We start from the raw sequence: 17817 nt of genomic DNA on the forward strand, positions 1-17817 counted from the left end.
ACCCTATACCTGGCGAAAGTGTATATTGAGCACGGTCATAGGCTTAGCACGACACAATAAGTGCCCACAATACGTTACTTCTTTTTATTATTTTCTTAACATGTAGTATAGAATATTTCCACGCAGTCTCAGACTGATAGACTGTTTCACACAATCCGAATAATTTGAGTTAGGCTAACAACCCTGATTAAACTGTGTATCAGTTATTGTTATTTTTTTTTACCAAGGTTAAAGTATTTTTAACCAAAGTTAATGTCCTGTCGGCAATCTCCGGAAGTAACGGCGAAAAATAATTAGATCTGAGCAATCGATCTTTGATTAAAAAAACCTTGTTTTCACAATATTCTGAAGGTATCATCGACATTTATTGCTTCAATACAAACTTATTTCATTTTAGCAGCAAAGTTCCATAGAATCAAAACTGAAAAAATTTGACAGCTAATGCAGCTTTAAACATCACAAAATATACTTAAACATCCCACTTAAAACAGAAGACTGTAAACCGTGGCAGATCCAGAGAATCACCTAAAGGGGGACGGGGCAAAAGGGGTGGGGTCACAAAAAATCTTTGTAAACAATTTTTATGCGTGCATATACTAGTGGCATATGCACACAGAAATACGTTTTTTTTTCATAAATTTTCAAATTCATTAGGGCGGATCAATCGGAGGGGTGGTCCCCAGTAATATTTGAAATAAACACTTGAATTTTTATAATTCTTTATGTGTTGACATGAAAAATAATCACGTTAACTTTTATTTAGTATTGCGTTATTGTATATAAATCATATTTTTTTCTCACTTATTTTTTTTCTTGATGAGATAATAAAAACCCCTATAAATATTTGTTATGATGTCTGCAATTTAATTGTACATTTTATCCACATTAAAGACGAATTACAATGAATGTATATATATAACCTTACTAATCCTATACAGTAAACATAATGGCCTCTGGATTATTAAAATCAATCAGAAATGAATTACAGATCACTCAAGTGTGACGTTCAATGATATCTTATACAATACAATAGATCTTTAAATGTTTTGGATATAAAACATGGATACAAAGGGTTGAAATTCAAAATGTCGGAAGAGATTCGAAGTTTTCTTTTTTTAGAATGATGTGATTTATTCTGGTTGCGAGGTAGGTTTTTTTTGTCGTTTTGTGATGACCCCGTGTATCGTACAACATTCCGTAACTCCCAGGTTACGGAGACGATGATCTGTCGGTATTTAGGGGTAATGGTTTACGTTTATATAAATATCTTGTATATTCACGTCACAGTTTTTGTCCCGAATTAAACTGTGATATGTATTTTTACAGTTTGAATATTTACATTTCTCCGTTTTCATCATTAAGTATGAACAAGCTATTACATGTACATGTGTACAAGATCAGAAACGACGAGATTGGCTCCCATAAATTGACCCAGGGGGCGCATCCTCCCCTTTATCAATTTGCAAAAAATTATGAGACTAACGTATTTTTGTGTGTAAATGCATGCATTAAAATGGGTTTATCAAACAAAAATTGTTGGCCTTTGGTGCCCCCATTTAGGTGATACTGTCTTCAACAACAATGAACTCTGAATGATTTATTTTTCTAAGGTTATACTTCATTTTAAAAATCTAACCCTTTCAAATATCTCCTTTGCTCTAGACTTCCCTTACAACGTAAGAGATTGGAATTCCGTCTTTCCAAACTCAGAAAATAGCTGAGTTACCAGACAACATCTAACATTGCTCAAGTATACCCTCTTAATATTCTTTTACAACAAACCATTTTAATTCTGGTCCTTAAATTTCCGTCTTAGAATAGAACTTTTAAACATGATAATACACGAGATATACGTACCATTAACCTAAAAAGGGGATATTGGCGGTTTCATAGGGTTTTCAGAGGTTGGAACTTTCTTCCACTTTCGCTTTAAAATTTAGTTAGAGTATGATTTCTTGGGGACAATAACAACATATAAAAGCCTAGAACTTCCACATATCACTGGTCGTCTATTATATGTGGAACATTATAGAAAACTACACACTATAGAATCCGGAAATTTTGTTTGTTCTAACTATCGGTCAAAGTTTATAACTTGGGTTTGATGTCATAATCCATCTGTATTAGATCGATTTGAATGATCTTACTTAAATTTATTTAAGTAAGATAGATTAAGATTTAAAACAAAACATATAATGTTCTTCTTGCACGATTTAAGAATTAAATCTTTCTTGGGGTGTAAAGTGACATGGTGCTAAAAAATAACCATAAAGATAATACACCAGGGACGCCGTCATATTTTTTTAAACGAAAAACAGCTATTAATTCTTATCAGCCCCCGTTTCCAAACCCTACAACCCTGCTAGGTTTATCAGTAAGAACAGGAAGCCAACTAATATAACAATATACCATTTTGTGCTACATCGTAACTGTGAGAAAGTCGATGGGCATGCGTGAAGCATGCGTGGACCATGCTCAAAATACTCTTCTGCGAGGAAAATTCTTTTGTTCTACCTAGCGGAAGTATATTTTGAGCATCCTCATCAACTTAGCACAGAAGGGTCTATCCGTATATAAAGGGACTTAATTTGTAATCTTTGGCGTGTTCAACACCCCACAATACTCAGTTAATCTTTTATCCCTCCACCTCGAACCGACATATGACCGGCACATTTAATAAGCCACAAACTTGCATTTAAATTTCTGCACTGAGGGAGATTTTGAAAAATGTGGTCAAGAGAAAGGGGGTTCCGAGGTATTAATTGCTTATTTTTGCCAAAATTCTGCATGTAAATAACAAGATGTTACCCTTCCCCTGGATCTACCTCTGGCTGTTTTTAAATTCTCGGATTGTATAGAGCAACCCACTCGTCGGTTGACGTACTCCCAAACAGTTGGTGGGAAAACGCTCTCGGACCCATGCATGAAAGTAGGTTAGAGCATCAACAAGGTAGCACAGTCATTAGTAGGATATACCGTATTAGTTGAGTTCGAGTTACTCATTTACTTTTTTTATTACTTTTCATTTAACTTTGTATGTATTATTTTGGTCATTATATGTTCTTTGTTGTATTTGTCCGTTTTCCATGTCTGGTCTTTGTCCCTGGATTACATTCTTTGGATTTTCATTAGAATCTTCGTTCCCTTGATTACTCTTTGACCGATTTCTTCAGTCAGATATCCCAAAGGTAAGGCACCGCCACCAACAAAAGTATGTTTCAACTAACAGCAATTCCTACATGTAATATGTAATAAAATCCCCGTAAGAAACGGTCGTGCGAGATCACCAAAGATAGTTAAGAACGAAGAAAAAAAAACATCATTGGCAACCACTGCAATTCCTGAAATCACTCATTATGCAACCACTGTAATATGATAAATGATTGAACATAAATGATCACTGTTTTGTTAGAATCTGGTAAATCAATTCATTTCCGTAGTTGGTGGAATCAGACATGAGGTATTGATCTATTGTTCCCATAGCTACGTTACACAACAAATTTCCGATATTTATATATATTTATTAATCATGGCGGTCTGTGACAAGGTAAGTTATATGATAGAACTAAATATAAGTTTCCAACTTTTTCTTTTTTTAAGTCTACAAGTCTTTGCTTGGTTCTTTGGAATACTTTTCATTCCAGGAAAATTTAATGCTTCTTTTTGTTTCAGATTTTATTTCTGTCTTTCACACTTCTTTATCATGTCAGCAGATTAATTTCCCTGTTCAATGTGCTCCATATAACTTTCCCCGTGACGATAGAAATTACTTAGACAACCATTTCTTGCTTCTTGTTTGCCTCTTTATTTTTCACTTTCTACACGAAGACCAAAAACGCATTTGTGGTACGGGCTGTGCTCTTGACTTAAAAAATGCAGGGATGGATCCATAATTTCAATTTTTGGGTGCTAACAGAATTAAATGGAAAAAAAATGGGGTAGAAAAGTCAAAAAATCAAAATTAAATGCATATTTTCCCCAATTTTAGGGGAGGCGTACGCCCGACAGGCCCGTCCTTGGATCGGCGCTGAACTGTACCCAGAAAAAACGTTCAGTGTTCATATATTTCCACGTTTTAAATAACACAGAAACATGTAAAGGATAATCGCTCTTCAATTAATTATTTGTATTTTTATTCAAAGATAAAAACTAATTAACACAATGGATAATTAAGTAGGTCAAATGGAACCAAGCATTTTTTTTATTCCGACCCAATGACGTACCTTATACCATAAACGCTTATCTATTTTTATATCCTCTTCATTTCGAGTTCACCATAAGGCAACACATTTTGTGTACTGTTTACTGTTTAGATTCACACGTGACCCACTCCAACAATCTGTTGGTTCCATGTATAGCCTTTACAAGTACATGTATGCGAATCAATCCGTCACTTGTAGCACTTTCTTCAGTCACCATCATGTACCTGCATGACTCGGACACTCTCTAACACGTGATACACAGACTCACTCTTTCACATTACCCCCATTCGTCTGTTGAAAAGCTACACTGAAGCGCCAAATGGTGAAAGATAGTGGTTGGTCTCAAGATAAATCCGTATAGATTTGTATAAGGAAACCTTAGATAACAATGATGTGTAGGGTGGTACTCAAAAGAACGAGTATTATTTGCAGGATCCTCTTGGGTTGAAAATCCTCCCCTCCCCTTTTAAATAAATTTCTGATTGAATATTATTTTATTAACGGGGCTAAATAAACTTGAAAAGTTGACGTTTTGCTATAAATAAATGCCCCAAAGAACGGCCTTTTGAAATGGCAGTACATTTTTTATTATCACCACGTGGCCAATTGGCATTCACCATTTTTAAAATTCGTTGAATACCGAGTTTTCACATGGATGTGCAAACTAAAGAATGCGGTCACATGGTGCATGTAGGCATGCGGTTTGATAAAATTAGAGAAAGTCTTACTAAATTTTTCATCCATATTCTATTTAAGGAAACTGTATACCTAATCCATGATGAGAAGCTGGACCAAGCTCATCACAGGTTTGCCATAGTTGGTTGCCCGCGCTTGTTAATGTTCGACTAAAGATACATCAGTGTCCAACCCAAATCGATGATTTTCGATATCTTTGCATTTATGTCTCTTTAGTGGTGATATGAATTATCAAAGTGTTTGTCTCGAAAATGAGATTTGGAATAATTGTTACATTGAATTTTGCTACCAAAAGGAAAGTTCACACAATTTTACATACTTTGTCTTCAAACTGTGCTGTCTTCATTTGAACGTGTTTTTTCAATTGTTACAAAATGACATTAAATGTACTTAATAGATGTAAATTAAGTACTTTTAAGCATTTCAGCACCAAGAAAAAAATGACTGTCAGTGATTTTGTCATTCGGGCAAAAGAGTTTCATAAAACAGGTACGTGGACTAGCACGTTGATAATTTTTACTGTTAGTTGGAAATCCGTTCCTCAATTAGTACTCAACCATTTAAGTCGAAAGGTACCTTGCAGGACAACCTCTTGCATTAATAGCATTAATTAGAGTAGGTTATTTTAAAAGTAAAATGTTCCATTTTATTTCATATCTTTTTATGTACTCTTTTTGCCACATTTTGATAGTACTGTCTGATTTTGTTTCATAGGATGGGATGTGGCGCTAGTACAGATGTACCGGAAGGACCCAAGACCGTGGTTGTTTTTGGAGCAACGGGTCTGTTAGGAAGTTCAGTAGCGCGGGCGTTACTAGACGATCCTTTTAGGTTCAAGGTCAAATGTGTAACCCGAAGGTCATCCAGTGATAAAGCTAGGAAACTTGCAGAATTAGGTTAGATAAAACACTTTTTAGGTCGTAAGCTGTCATACTTTTGTTTTTGCATAAATTTTTTTTAAGAGCTTAATGAAATTAAGATATAAGGAGATTGATTAAATCTCAAAATCTTGATGTTGTCAACAGACCCAGAAGTATACTAGCAATGTTCCGTTTCTATGCATGCGGTGCATGCTGTTGTTTGCCATATATTGCCACCAAAACAAGACTGTTACCCTGTTTATGGCTTGTCTTTTATTTTCTTATCGTCCTCTTTGAAATTAAATTTTTTAACTGCGAATTCAATGTTTTGTACATTAATTCCAAATTTCCTGATGTAAAAAATGACACATATTTTTCCCAATTATAAAGGTTTTTGTTTTTGTTTTTTTGGGGTTTAACGTCCGAGCAGCAATATTTCAGCTATATTCAGACGATGAACATGAAAAGGATGATAAAATGAACATAAAATGAAAAAAAGGATGGGACACAAGGATAATAGGGTCGACAAATTTTGATTGCCACTGGAAAAAGGGAGATGGGTAAGGTCGGGCAATTTAGCCTCCTGTGGCGGATCGCAAAGGTTCCTTCTCCTATCGAATACCACAGCAGGGTTCTTTAACGTACGAGGAACGTGGCATCTTTCCCAACACGGTGCACCACTATGGTTTGCGGTCAGGTTTTCCGTATTATAGCCTGACAACCCCAGCATGTAACACGCCAGGGGTACCCCATTCCACCACCTGGGGCACATATCCCAGTTGCTCTGTGGGCAGAGCGCCTAGCCCCCGGCTAGGTTTCTGAGCACTATTTAGTCGCCTTATACGACAAGCCCAGCGCTGCTGCAGGCCCATTCCTTTAACACCCGGACCTGCACGGAGTCAATTAAAAAGGGAAGAGATAGTAAAGAGAACTTCCCTATCATGACCAACTGGATTTAAAAGAAAGTTTTGGCGGGAATCCACTCTTCATCATTCGATTACACACATTACTTAGTGTGTCAATTTACAGACAAATCACGAATATTCTTGTAGTTTAATTAATACAAACTGGATCTTCTTAAAGTGTGTACGCCAATTAGTACAAAAATAATATGTATCCCGCAAATTTCTGATTTTGATGCATTTTAAAACGCTGGTGCTTTAAAAGACAATAGACTTTCAACAGTACGCCGCGGAGAACTACAACATATACTTCACTGTACGCCGCGGAGAACTACAACATATACTTCAACAGTACGCCGTGGAGAAATACAAAACATACTTCATATTTTCTTACAATGACAATTTATGAAGCACTCCCATAACCAACCAACCAATTTATAAACGGGGGAGGGGGATAGAGACTTGGATCTTTTGGGGAAAAAATAACTCGATCATCCAATGAAAAAATTAAAACAATGATTCTGTATTTTCTCCATTCCTAAACAAGGCAGATTTTCAAATAAAAAATATTGACGTCGATGGCTACTAAAACACAAATAAAATTTAAGCGCTTACTGAAAAAGAAATCTTATCCGAAATCAAATCCCAGCCCCCCGCCCCCCTCATCCTCTCAGGATAAAATATTGTCGATTCCTAAATTAATGAAAATGTAAACAAATCTTATTTCAAAATAATCCTCTTTCTATTACCTGGAATTATCTTCCACTGGTATACATTGTATCTTCCACCGGTATACATTGTATCTTCCACCGGTATACATTGTAACTTCCACCGGTATACATTGTCCTTTCTTTTCTAGGTGCTATAATTGTAACTGCCGATTTAAATGATCCAAAGAGTCTAGAAAGAGCCCTAGAGGGAGCAGACTGTATGTTCCTCACTACACACTTCTGGGAGGATAAAAACAAAGAAAAAGAGGTCATACGGGTAGGTTTTGACTACGCCAATCAGGGAGGGTTAAAACAAAAAGAGGTAATACGGAGTGGTCCTCACTACACACTCCTGAGAGGATACAAACAAATAAAAAGAGGTTATATAGGTAGAATGATCCTCACTACAAATTTCTGGGAGGATAAAAACGAAGAAAAAGAGGTTATACGGGATAGTCCTCACTACATACTTCTGAGGGATAACACAAAGAAAAAGATGTCATACGGGTATGTCCCCACTACACACTTCTGGGGTATAAAACAAAGAAAAAGATGTGCTACGGTAGGTCCTCACTGCACGTGCACTTCTGGAAGGACAAAAACGTAGAAAAAGTGGTCACGCCGGTATGTCCTTACTGCACATTTCTCAGAGCCACTCAGGATAAAAAAAAACAAAGAAAAAAAGAGGTCATGAAATCAAAATACTATTTATAATTTTAAGGGATTGAATGCTATTGATGCAGCGGTCCATGCTAACATTAGACACCTTGTGTTTAATGGGTCCGAGCCGGTGAAGAAGTATGTTGGCAGAGAGTGTAACCATCTGGATTCAAAAGCCGGTATAGAGGAATATATCCGTGAAGTTGGTTAGTATAGCTACCACAATTTATTTCTAGGTACATTTCGTAACTAACTTATGGCTTTGACTAGTGTTATCACCAAGTCATATTTAACTCTTTCTCTGTGTCAACATGTACTTTATCCCTCTACAGTATATCGAGTCGGGTTTGTAATGGACGTTACACGCGATGTTCGAGCTTTTACGAAAAAGTGCACCCAATAGCATAATAGCACTCTACGGTGTTTTCGGAAGAACATTTTTTTTAAAAATACAGTATACATCAGTTTACTCTTTAATACTGATCCGATAAAGAAACAACCGTAATACTTGAACTAGCTGCATATTTAAGACTATGCTTGTTTACATATCATTATCAGTCAAATCTAGCGTTGTCCAAGATAACTTAAAGGAATTAGGTACTATATTTTTTCCGCGGTTACTACAGACTCCCCACATTTTCCAACATTTTTTCCCAACTAAAAATACATGAAACACCAGAATCCGACTTTAATATAAAGCCAACATAATGTAGCAACATACCAAGTGAGAGGCGACGATATACTTGCTTCGGGCTTCAGACTGCGGACGACTGTCCGAATCATGTCAGGAACAAGACCGTGAACTTTCCGGGCTACTGTAGCAGACATTACCCGAACCGTAGTAACAAAGAGTGCACACCTGTAGACAGTTTAAGAGAAACATTTGAGTGATTTCTGGGTTTCCCTATAAAAAAAGAGTACCATTTACAATCTCATTAACAGAAGGAACATTGTATACAAGAATACATATACTTTCAATTGTATAGACTGAGGGCGTTTCTCGGAAGGGGTCCGATCCAGAAAATATGTTAATAGACAAGATCATAGCTTCTGCCGAAATAATGCAAAATATTAACATTTTCCAACAAGAGGGTGGGTTTCCCGGTCCTAAGCCTACTTCTTGTGCATGTATTAAGTACATGTATTTGAAATGCTGTAAAACGTTGAGATTACCCTCTTTTGATGACAATTGTTTCCCCACGGTCAGACGCACGATTCCAGAGGTCAAAATAACGGTGTTTTTATTAATATTCATATTCGTGGATATAATTCACTCTATGATTGCAGATAACAGTAATTAACCAACATACTGAATAGTAAACCTAATAAGGAATAATATTTACACAACTGAGGACTATAGTCAAAATGACCAACCTCAAAACCCTAAAAATAACCAGAGATTTCATCACTTGATGCGCAGATTTGAAAATGGCATGTTAACGCGCAAGCAAAATTCTTTTTACACACATGCATATTTCAGGTAAATACATGTGCAAATTTGCTTACGTATGTTAATTATCGTCATGAGATATGGGCTTTTCTGTATCAGAGTCATCGCCTTTAGATATTCTGTCTGTTATTGATGAAATGAAAAAAAAAAACAATAAAACTTTTAAATGGTCCTAGCTTTTTGAATAGGTCGATGGTATGACACAGCATTTCTCAAGATATATTCCTACTTCTGCAATATTCTCAATTTTTCTCCAGAACAATTACTCCTGGAAAATTCATTTCTCAATATTCCCCCAGAACAATTATCCACTGGTTTAGCTGTTGATTCATCATTTGAAAAAAGAAGAAAATAAATATACAATGTGTACATCAATTTCGTTAAAGAATTAAGGAAAACATGTCTCAGTTATAAAATTATCGGTGTAAGTTGATACACAGTCATTAAGAAAAAATAACAACAAAAACATGAATTTACTCCACAAAATCTTAGTCAAACCACAATACGGAAAAAAATGTCGCGTGAAACGTTCTGACGTCTGTTACACTCAAAGGTAGAACATCGCGTGTAACGTCAGTGATATATTCATGTCTGTCCGTTTGTCTGTTACATTTTTGAGGTTTGGATGATAATCAGGAAACCGCCCAACGATTTCGTGGACATTTTTAACTTCTATACTATTCAGTAGATCGACCACTCAGGAGGTAATTTAAAAGATCTTTTTTTCGCCTTGAAAATATAGGAAAGTGGATCCTTTAAAACACCACATTCACCTGCAATTTATAAGACCAGATCGAGTTGAATAAAAGAAGTCACATAGCAATGGCAGATCCAATCCATGGTGTTCCGTAGGTCGGAACTGCCCTTTTGTTGAAAAATTTGGTTAATTTCGTGCAAAAACTTGACAATTAATAGCCTTGTATTAACCTTTTTCTGGTACCCCCAGAACATTTTCAAATCATCTTCATACGCCTATAAAGCTTTTTTTTAAATGAAAACGTGATTTTGTTGCTGAAGTTTAGCAATAGGTTCTATTTCAATAGGTCATACAGATTTATGTTCGTGTTTTGTCTTCCGTGCACATCTGTGTTGTTTCTACAATGTGTTCACTATGTGTTATATGTGTACTTTGAAGGTTTGACTAACAACACTGCCATCTATATTTTAAACAGCTAAAATTTCAGGTCGGTAAAAGAGTGATCAAAATATGAATTTAAAACAAACGCCTACAGTGTTTTCAAGAAATGGTATTCATTTAAAGTCATTTATGTGTTGCGATCCTGAGTCGAAATTTGAAAAAAGGGTCCCTGTGCACTTTTTTAATCAAGCGCATGTCATCTCTTAATTGAATACCAGAACTAAGTTCAAAATCACTTTTGAATAAATTGGCTTTATATTTGTACGACATTCGGCTTTAATTGATTTTACTTCTACCTTAAATTGTACAAAGAGATTGATTTTTTATTCATGTGAATCTTCTTCCAACTGCAATAATGAAAACATTAAAATTTCTGAATTAATTCTTTATGCAAATACTTGTCTGACACATTCGATTTGAAAGTCATTCTCGCATTATTCAGAGAAAGCTTGGAGACTTGTTCGCTTTTGTTTTGTTCATACAATTCAAAATGTCAGCCCTAACCATGATTACCTAGCTCCTACCAGTTTTTTTCAAAAATGTTCAATCTGCAAGCGCATAATGATTTCGAGCATGTTTTCATTTTCAAAAACATTGGCGGATCCAGGTTGTTCCAGGGGTCGGATGTAATTCCCTTTTTGTTGGATTTTTTTTAGCAAACACTGGCCTGTCTCTCCCTTTTTCTAAATCCCTCTGTACGCCCTTTCGAAATCTCTGGATCCGCTCTGAAGAGAACATTAAATCTTCCCCATGCATAATCCAGCCAAACATAACTGTGATAGTTTTCAAACTAGCAACCATAACATGTATTTTGTCTTCTTACAATTTTTATTTATGTTCTTTATCCTTGCATGTCAAGTCAATAACATTGCTGTCTAAACACAAGTACCGAAATGTTTACAATTCGTCCGCGTTAAACGTGGATTTTCAAAGCATTTCACTCGTACGAACTTTTTTTAATTCAACATTTATTGCTAAAACAAAAGAACAATACAAAAACAAGCAATTACAATTAATATGTACAACAAACATCAACAAATGACTCCTTTCCTCAGTTCTAATGACGGCTGTATAAAATACGTCACTCTCTTAGTGTCATTGGTGTCTTAATATCATAGGACGTTGATATGTTTTAAATATTTTTTTTTTCAATGAGGTCATAGGAGGTTTAACTAGGACTACTTTCAAGATACGTATTTTAAAACCAAATTATCAAATTCGAATTTATATGACAGTAATGGAGTCCATTATTAATGATGTTTTTTTTTCGAATGCATATTTGGCTAAGTAGCTTAAGCCAATATATTGCTCCCAAGAAAATAAAGTTCGGAATCCCTAGTCTTTCTTTTTTTTCATTTTCTCCGTTCTGTCCAATACAGGGCAGGCCAATCTCGTAATGAGATTATATTATTATTGTCAGATAAACCCCACTTCAGTATCGTATACAAAAAAAAGAATGAATTGATCGAAGGAAATATAGAGGTGAAATATTCTTTTATTCTTCTATGCTGGGTTAAGAATTGGCAAAAATTTTATAACCATGTGGCAGGAAATTCTAAGTATCTTGATTAAAGAACAGACTGCTTGGCTGTGGACATTTGATTTATGTCCATATTTTCCAACTATCACTTAATTAGATCGTTTACTCAGCCAAAAATGCATAGCAAGGACGGATCCTGTGTTTCAGCTCAGGAGCATATAAAAAGTCGAGCGAAGAGATGTAATAATTTTTGTGAAAAAATCCAGATTTCATGCCAGACAAAATATTTGGGGAAGTGCGCCGGGTCGGCCTCCTAACAGTGGTATATTGTTAAGCTTTGTGGTACACCGTATATTAATAGATTCCTAACTGCTATATGTTGTTAATACAAAGATACTTTATTTCAGGATATCGAGCTGGCACGGCAGGTACACGATCCTTTCGCCAAGTTCTCTATCGTTACAGAGAACCATAAATACTCACATTCATTGAATCACTTTAATGTTTATCACACTTAACCAAATCACAATCTTTCGACCAAGCACAACTTTACATTACAACCATGTTGGGTATTTGTTTCAATTAAATGTAGAAAATAAATGTAGTTTTTTTTTAGTATTTTGTACATACTTATGAATCTTTTATACTACACATGCAAATTAAATTTCTTAAATCACTAACTCAGTACAAAAAGTTTGCTGTTGCACACATAATACGTTTTCGCCTTGTGGTAATCCACTTGTTTTCTTGGAGTTACATGTATCTCGCTTTTTATGTTGCAAAATATTTATTAAGAGTTATCTCGCTTAGTGCGTTGTATTCCTGAGATTTAAAATATTTTTTTTATTCGAATACGCAAACTGCAAAGCAAATAACATAAATAATAAATTCTTAACTCTACTTTTAGGAATTACCTACACGATCATCCGACTTCCGTTTTGGTATGAGAACTTCTTTACTCTTTTCAAGCCTCATAAGGTCAAACACGGAGTGTACGCGATTGGTGAGTTGGCTACACATTTTTATGTCATGTTGTGCGATATAAGCATCATGAAAAAATGAAACTCCAAAGAACTCGCTTTCAGTTTAATTATTTCAAGTCAGAGTGTAATAAGCAAGACTCCTCCTCATTTAATCGTTGCGCATGTTAAACCCTCCATAGAAGTGTTTTGAAACTGGCGTCGATTTAGAATAAATATCTCTGCATGCTCTGTAAAAAAATAATCAAGTATCATTATTTGCATATATGTAATGAAATTTGCGGCGTTTGTCGAATTGAGATCAATGTAACAACGATTTGTGGGTGCATTTCATTTTACTCACAGTTCTTGAAGAAATAAACTGCCTTTAGCTTATCTATTAAACCAATTTCAGTACATTTAAAAACTGAACATCTAATCGCACAGGTACTTGGGGTCGGGATTTAAAAAAAGAAAGGAAAAATACGAACTCGTGTAATACAACAGCAAATATTGCATACATACTACTCATATATAGTTGCCTGATATACAATGTATGGGAGTCGACTGGCATATACGTCCTATATACCAGTCGACCCCCATATATCAGAAAACTTTATATGACTAGTATGAGTACAATATTTGCTGTTGTAACACATTATTTCGTATTTTGTCTTCTGAACAAAAACAAAAACAAAACAAAAAAAAAACGCCCCCAAGTACCTGTGGCATTAAATCTTGTTTTACGTGCATTTTTTGCGATTTTGTGATATTAGTCGAAAATGCGATTTTAATTTTTTTTTCGGTTTTGATAAATGTCAAGGGTCTATACAAAAAGAATGCCATACTGCGACTTTTAATCATATATTAGTATATAACGAATTGATGTTAGTCGCATATTTCGCAATGATAAAAACACCGCTATCATTTCTGAATTCACAGTGATTTGGAAACAAAGAAGACGGTTAGCTAAAGAGTTCGTTTCCTTTCTTTTTGACAGCTTTGCCGTTGGAGGATCAAGATATAGATGCGGTATCGGTAGAGGATGTCGGGGAATGTGTGGCCTCTATCTTCAACAAGCAGAAGGTTTATGCTGGGAAAACTGTGGGGATCACTGCCGGGAGATTAACAATGAAAGCAATTGTAGAGGCTTTCAATAAAAACTTTGATCACCGAAAATTTGAAGATCCAAAAGTAATTAGCATGGGTATATCCATGATTTTTATTTTACAAATATATGATTTGTCTTAAGAGTAAAAAATAATGTCAATCATGTAATTTGATTATTCCGTGGTACAGTTATTTTTGTTTCTGGGAAGATACTTCATTTTTGGTCATTTTGGCGTTATAAACAGGAATTTAAACGTTGGCAAGGGATTGGCCGTTTCATATGCTTTAGTGCTTCTCTTATTCTACAAACCAAGCTTATATAATTTTAATTTCTTATACTTTTTTCAGATCCGTACTAAAGATTTTGAACGATTTCAGTTCGTGGGAGCAAAGGACTTAGCGGCTATGTTCGACTTCTTCACGTCCTCAAATTGTGTGAGAGACTATAAACTCACGAAAAAATTGAATTCTGATATTCGTTCATTCGACAAATGGTTACATCATAACAAAGAGGTCATAGATGAGGAATTAAAGAAGGAGTAAAGGAGATAATATTTCAATCCTTAATGCTTCTACAATCTGAGATATATTACTCAGGAATTATATCAGAAAAAAACAGTGTATTATAAAAACACATTTCTGCCAAAACCTGAACTCAATTATGGAATTGATGTTATTTCAAGTTTTCAATAGTCACATTTTTGTGAAATTGTGAAGTATGAATTCCAATCTGCATTTTGACATTTAGGTGGTCATAGAGGATAAAAACTGTAATCTATAGCCTTCTTTAACTGACCTGCATTTTTTTTTACATTAGTATATGTTCTCTTGATTTCCGTCCTTTTTGATGTTTTATACATTTCGTTTACAAAGAATTATGCAAGAGCCAGAAACATTTACCTTTATGACTGTTGTGATTATTTGGTTTTATTTTTTAAATATCTGTACGTCTCATTTATGTTTTATGTGTTACCGTACATTTTCCGAAACATTTACCAGCTTTAGCTATCCATATATGCCGGGTTGGATCGCACTTAACCGCGTTTGTCAGTTTCCGGTATATTCTGGGTTCTACTAATTAAAAATATCAAACGCTATACAATGGACATAAAAATAAAAGTTGATTTAAGAGTGTCTTCAAATTTTGAAAAAGGATGAAATGCTGGACAAAATGATGAAACTTAATCTGAGACTTGTTCGGAGAATGATCTACCTAACTCACCTTTTTTTTTGTATAATATACAATAATTTCTATACTAACAGTATTCAATATTTTGTAATTTGAATCAGTGCATTTATATTGTTGATAGTGACATTTGTTGAAATTTAATAAAGAAAAGACTTTTAGGTGTATTTACATTTAATTTCGACACATTTGCTTCGATATATAGAAATCATGGTCGTATATACTTTCAAGGCTAGTCTTAATGACATTTCATTGGTGGATTTAGGGGGTCTGCATGGGGTTGGAACCCAACCCCCACCTTCTGAAGAAAATTTTGTTTTTATCGTGTAAAATTGGGCAAATTTGAGTTAATAATAGCCAGGAATCTCCCTTTTTTGGAACCCCCTTCAAAATCTATTGATCCGCTCTGATGACTTTATACTCATTCATTATGTAAATGAATCAGCTCTACGGATCGAGATCGATCTCTGCAGCCATTCTTGCGAAGGCTTAATTAGTAGATCAAGATTTTCTCACATGTAGCTCAGAAATTACAATAAATGCCTTTTCAATAATTTGGTGCAAGTGAGTTTCAGCAGTAATACACACACGTAATTATGCGCAAGGATCAACCGATACTGCAAATCCAGAGAGAACGATCGTGTACAGGTCAATAACGGATACCAAGCTGAAGCTCTTGTTCACAATCTTGAACATCATGCATCCTTGACGCTTGTTTGGCATCCGCTATCGAGTTGTTCGCGATAATTTCACTCGCTAGCTAGAGAGTGTGACAGCTGATGGGACGAAAGTTCACAAAAGTATGGCTTTTGTCCTTCTCTAGTTATTATCAATATTTTAAAAGTTATTGATATTCTCATTAATTCGCCTGTCGTAAGAAAATGTTATCGTTTTGTTCATATTTCCAATTTCATTACAATATATAATGTACTTTCGTCTGGGACATATCATGAATACGAACTTATTATATGCCCCTGCTTTCATAATATAATCTTCTATTCTTCTATTAATTAGAATGAGTTTGGTACACAGTATTTGTGAACGTTCATTTTTTTTCACAGTTAGTACTCCCCGTTTCATTTTTTCACATAATGAGCATTATTTCTATTTTGATTGTCTACTTCCTCTCTTCTAAATCATTATCATGTATCAAAATTGTTCTCTAAAGCTGTTTTACTACAAATTAAGGAAACTAATATAAACACCAGAGCGTTTAGTCCCTGATTAATCCTGTCATGATTATTTATGTGACGACTGCGTATTGGTCCGAAATATCTAATAGTTAGAACTGGTACCCCCTCTTAACTTATATAATATCAGACGACAAAAGGCAGTTGAAAGCATGATAAGAAGTTTGCTCAAGAGTCTAACTGATAATTGAAGGATAATATAACTTGACAGCCGCAATACACCGTACTAGAAATGTCTAAGCTTTTGAAGAAGTACCTACAAGCACTACAGACAAATCCATTAAGGACAAGCGCATGTACAACAGGTTTGTTTATATGCACGTTTTTTTCCCCATAATGCTTTTGCCGTTTTGGGATTCAGTGTCTGGAGCTGTTTTCTGGTTTGGCCGCCAAAAGGGATTCATGCACAAGTATTAAGCACAAATTAAAGGGAGATAACCCATATAGACTATGAGTGGCTCATTTGATAACGTTTTTTTTTATAAATTTTTATAAAATTATACTCCGCCACCGAGGATCAAACCCTAGACTGTTCGGTGACAAGCCAGCGACAAACCGATTCAGCTAAAGAATTAATCCGTTAGTCAAGTCAATTAACTGGCAATTTAAATCTCACTACCTATTACAACGCAGGTAGGCTGTCCTGCCACAGTTTCAATCGGTAGCCAATAGATGATAACTTTCTCTCTAGTATTAATAGGTGTCGCCTTAATATATTCAAGCTGTTAATTAATTGTCAAAAATTGTCAAATAAAATTAGATCGCTGATAAAAAAGATAAATGGAGTTGAGAAGAAAGATTCACAAACATTACAAGTTATTGAATGAAGGAGAAAAACTTGATGCTGAGAAATGTTTTAGATGAAGAACTTCGCCGGTTGTGTATTATATAGAAGAGATAGTTGCCACCAACACCTGCCCAAAAGAGGTATATATATATATAGATATAATTATATTTAAGTGTTTTTGAAAATGATTTGACGTTTTTTTATTTATTTTTTTGTTTTTGTTTTTGTTTTGCTTTAAAAAGTACCGCGACATCCAATACATATTTTAATGGATTTGTTTTTTTTTTAATATAAAATAAGGATGCGCTCTATTTTAACCGCCCCTTGGCACCTTCATCAGAAATTGATGGACTTGTTTTTTGATTCCATGTAGTATTTAATTGTAATTTTAAAAAAATGGTTTACATGTAATCTTGTGGTAAACTACAAATCACTAGGGGTTTTGAAAACTGTAGTTACTTAATTTCATGAAACCCTGATTAAAAAG

General features: G+C 34.9%; 2 protein-coding genes across 3 annotated transcripts in view; both read left to right on the top strand.

The window, feature by feature from the left end:
* The first annotated feature begins 998 nt into the window (after positions 1–998).
* LOC148597675 (nmrA-like family domain-containing protein 1) lies at positions 999–15514 on the top strand. Of its 2 annotated transcripts, none has more exons than XM_088560888.1 (7): positions 999–1146; positions 5613–5794; positions 7520–7647; positions 8092–8236; positions 13006–13101; positions 14058–14251; positions 14516–15514. In XM_088560888.1, the coding sequence occupies exons 2-7, from the start codon at positions 5614–5616 to the stop codon at positions 14708–14710; spliced, it is 939 nt and encodes a 312-aa protein (XP_088417014.1). In that variant the 5' UTR covers positions 999–1146; position 5613; the 3' UTR covers positions 14711–15514. The 2 variants fall into 2 exon arrangements, with proteins under 2 accessions (XP_088417014.1, XP_088417015.1); XM_088560889.1 differs by lacking the exon at positions 999–1146 and adding an exon at positions 1220–3547.
* Positions 15515–16671: 1157 nt separating this feature from the next.
* LOC148597676 (mitochondrial inner membrane protein Mpv17-like) overlaps positions 16672–17817 on the top strand; it is a 35118-nt gene continuing 33972 nt past the window's right edge. The window contains exon 1 of the mRNA XM_088560176.1: positions 16672–16848. Within this exon, the coding sequence (XP_088416302.1) occupies positions 16776–16848 (73 nt within the window). The 5' untranslated portion in view covers positions 16672–16775. The remainder of the gene's footprint in view (positions 16849–17817) is intronic.

This window comes from Perna viridis, chromosome 14 (assembly GCF_037379345.1).
Source record: "Perna viridis isolate PV_CMFRI_1.1 ecotype Kerala chromosome 14, ASM3737934v1, whole genome shotgun sequence".
NCBI lineage: Eukaryota > Metazoa > Mollusca > Bivalvia > Mytilida > Mytilidae > Perna > Perna viridis.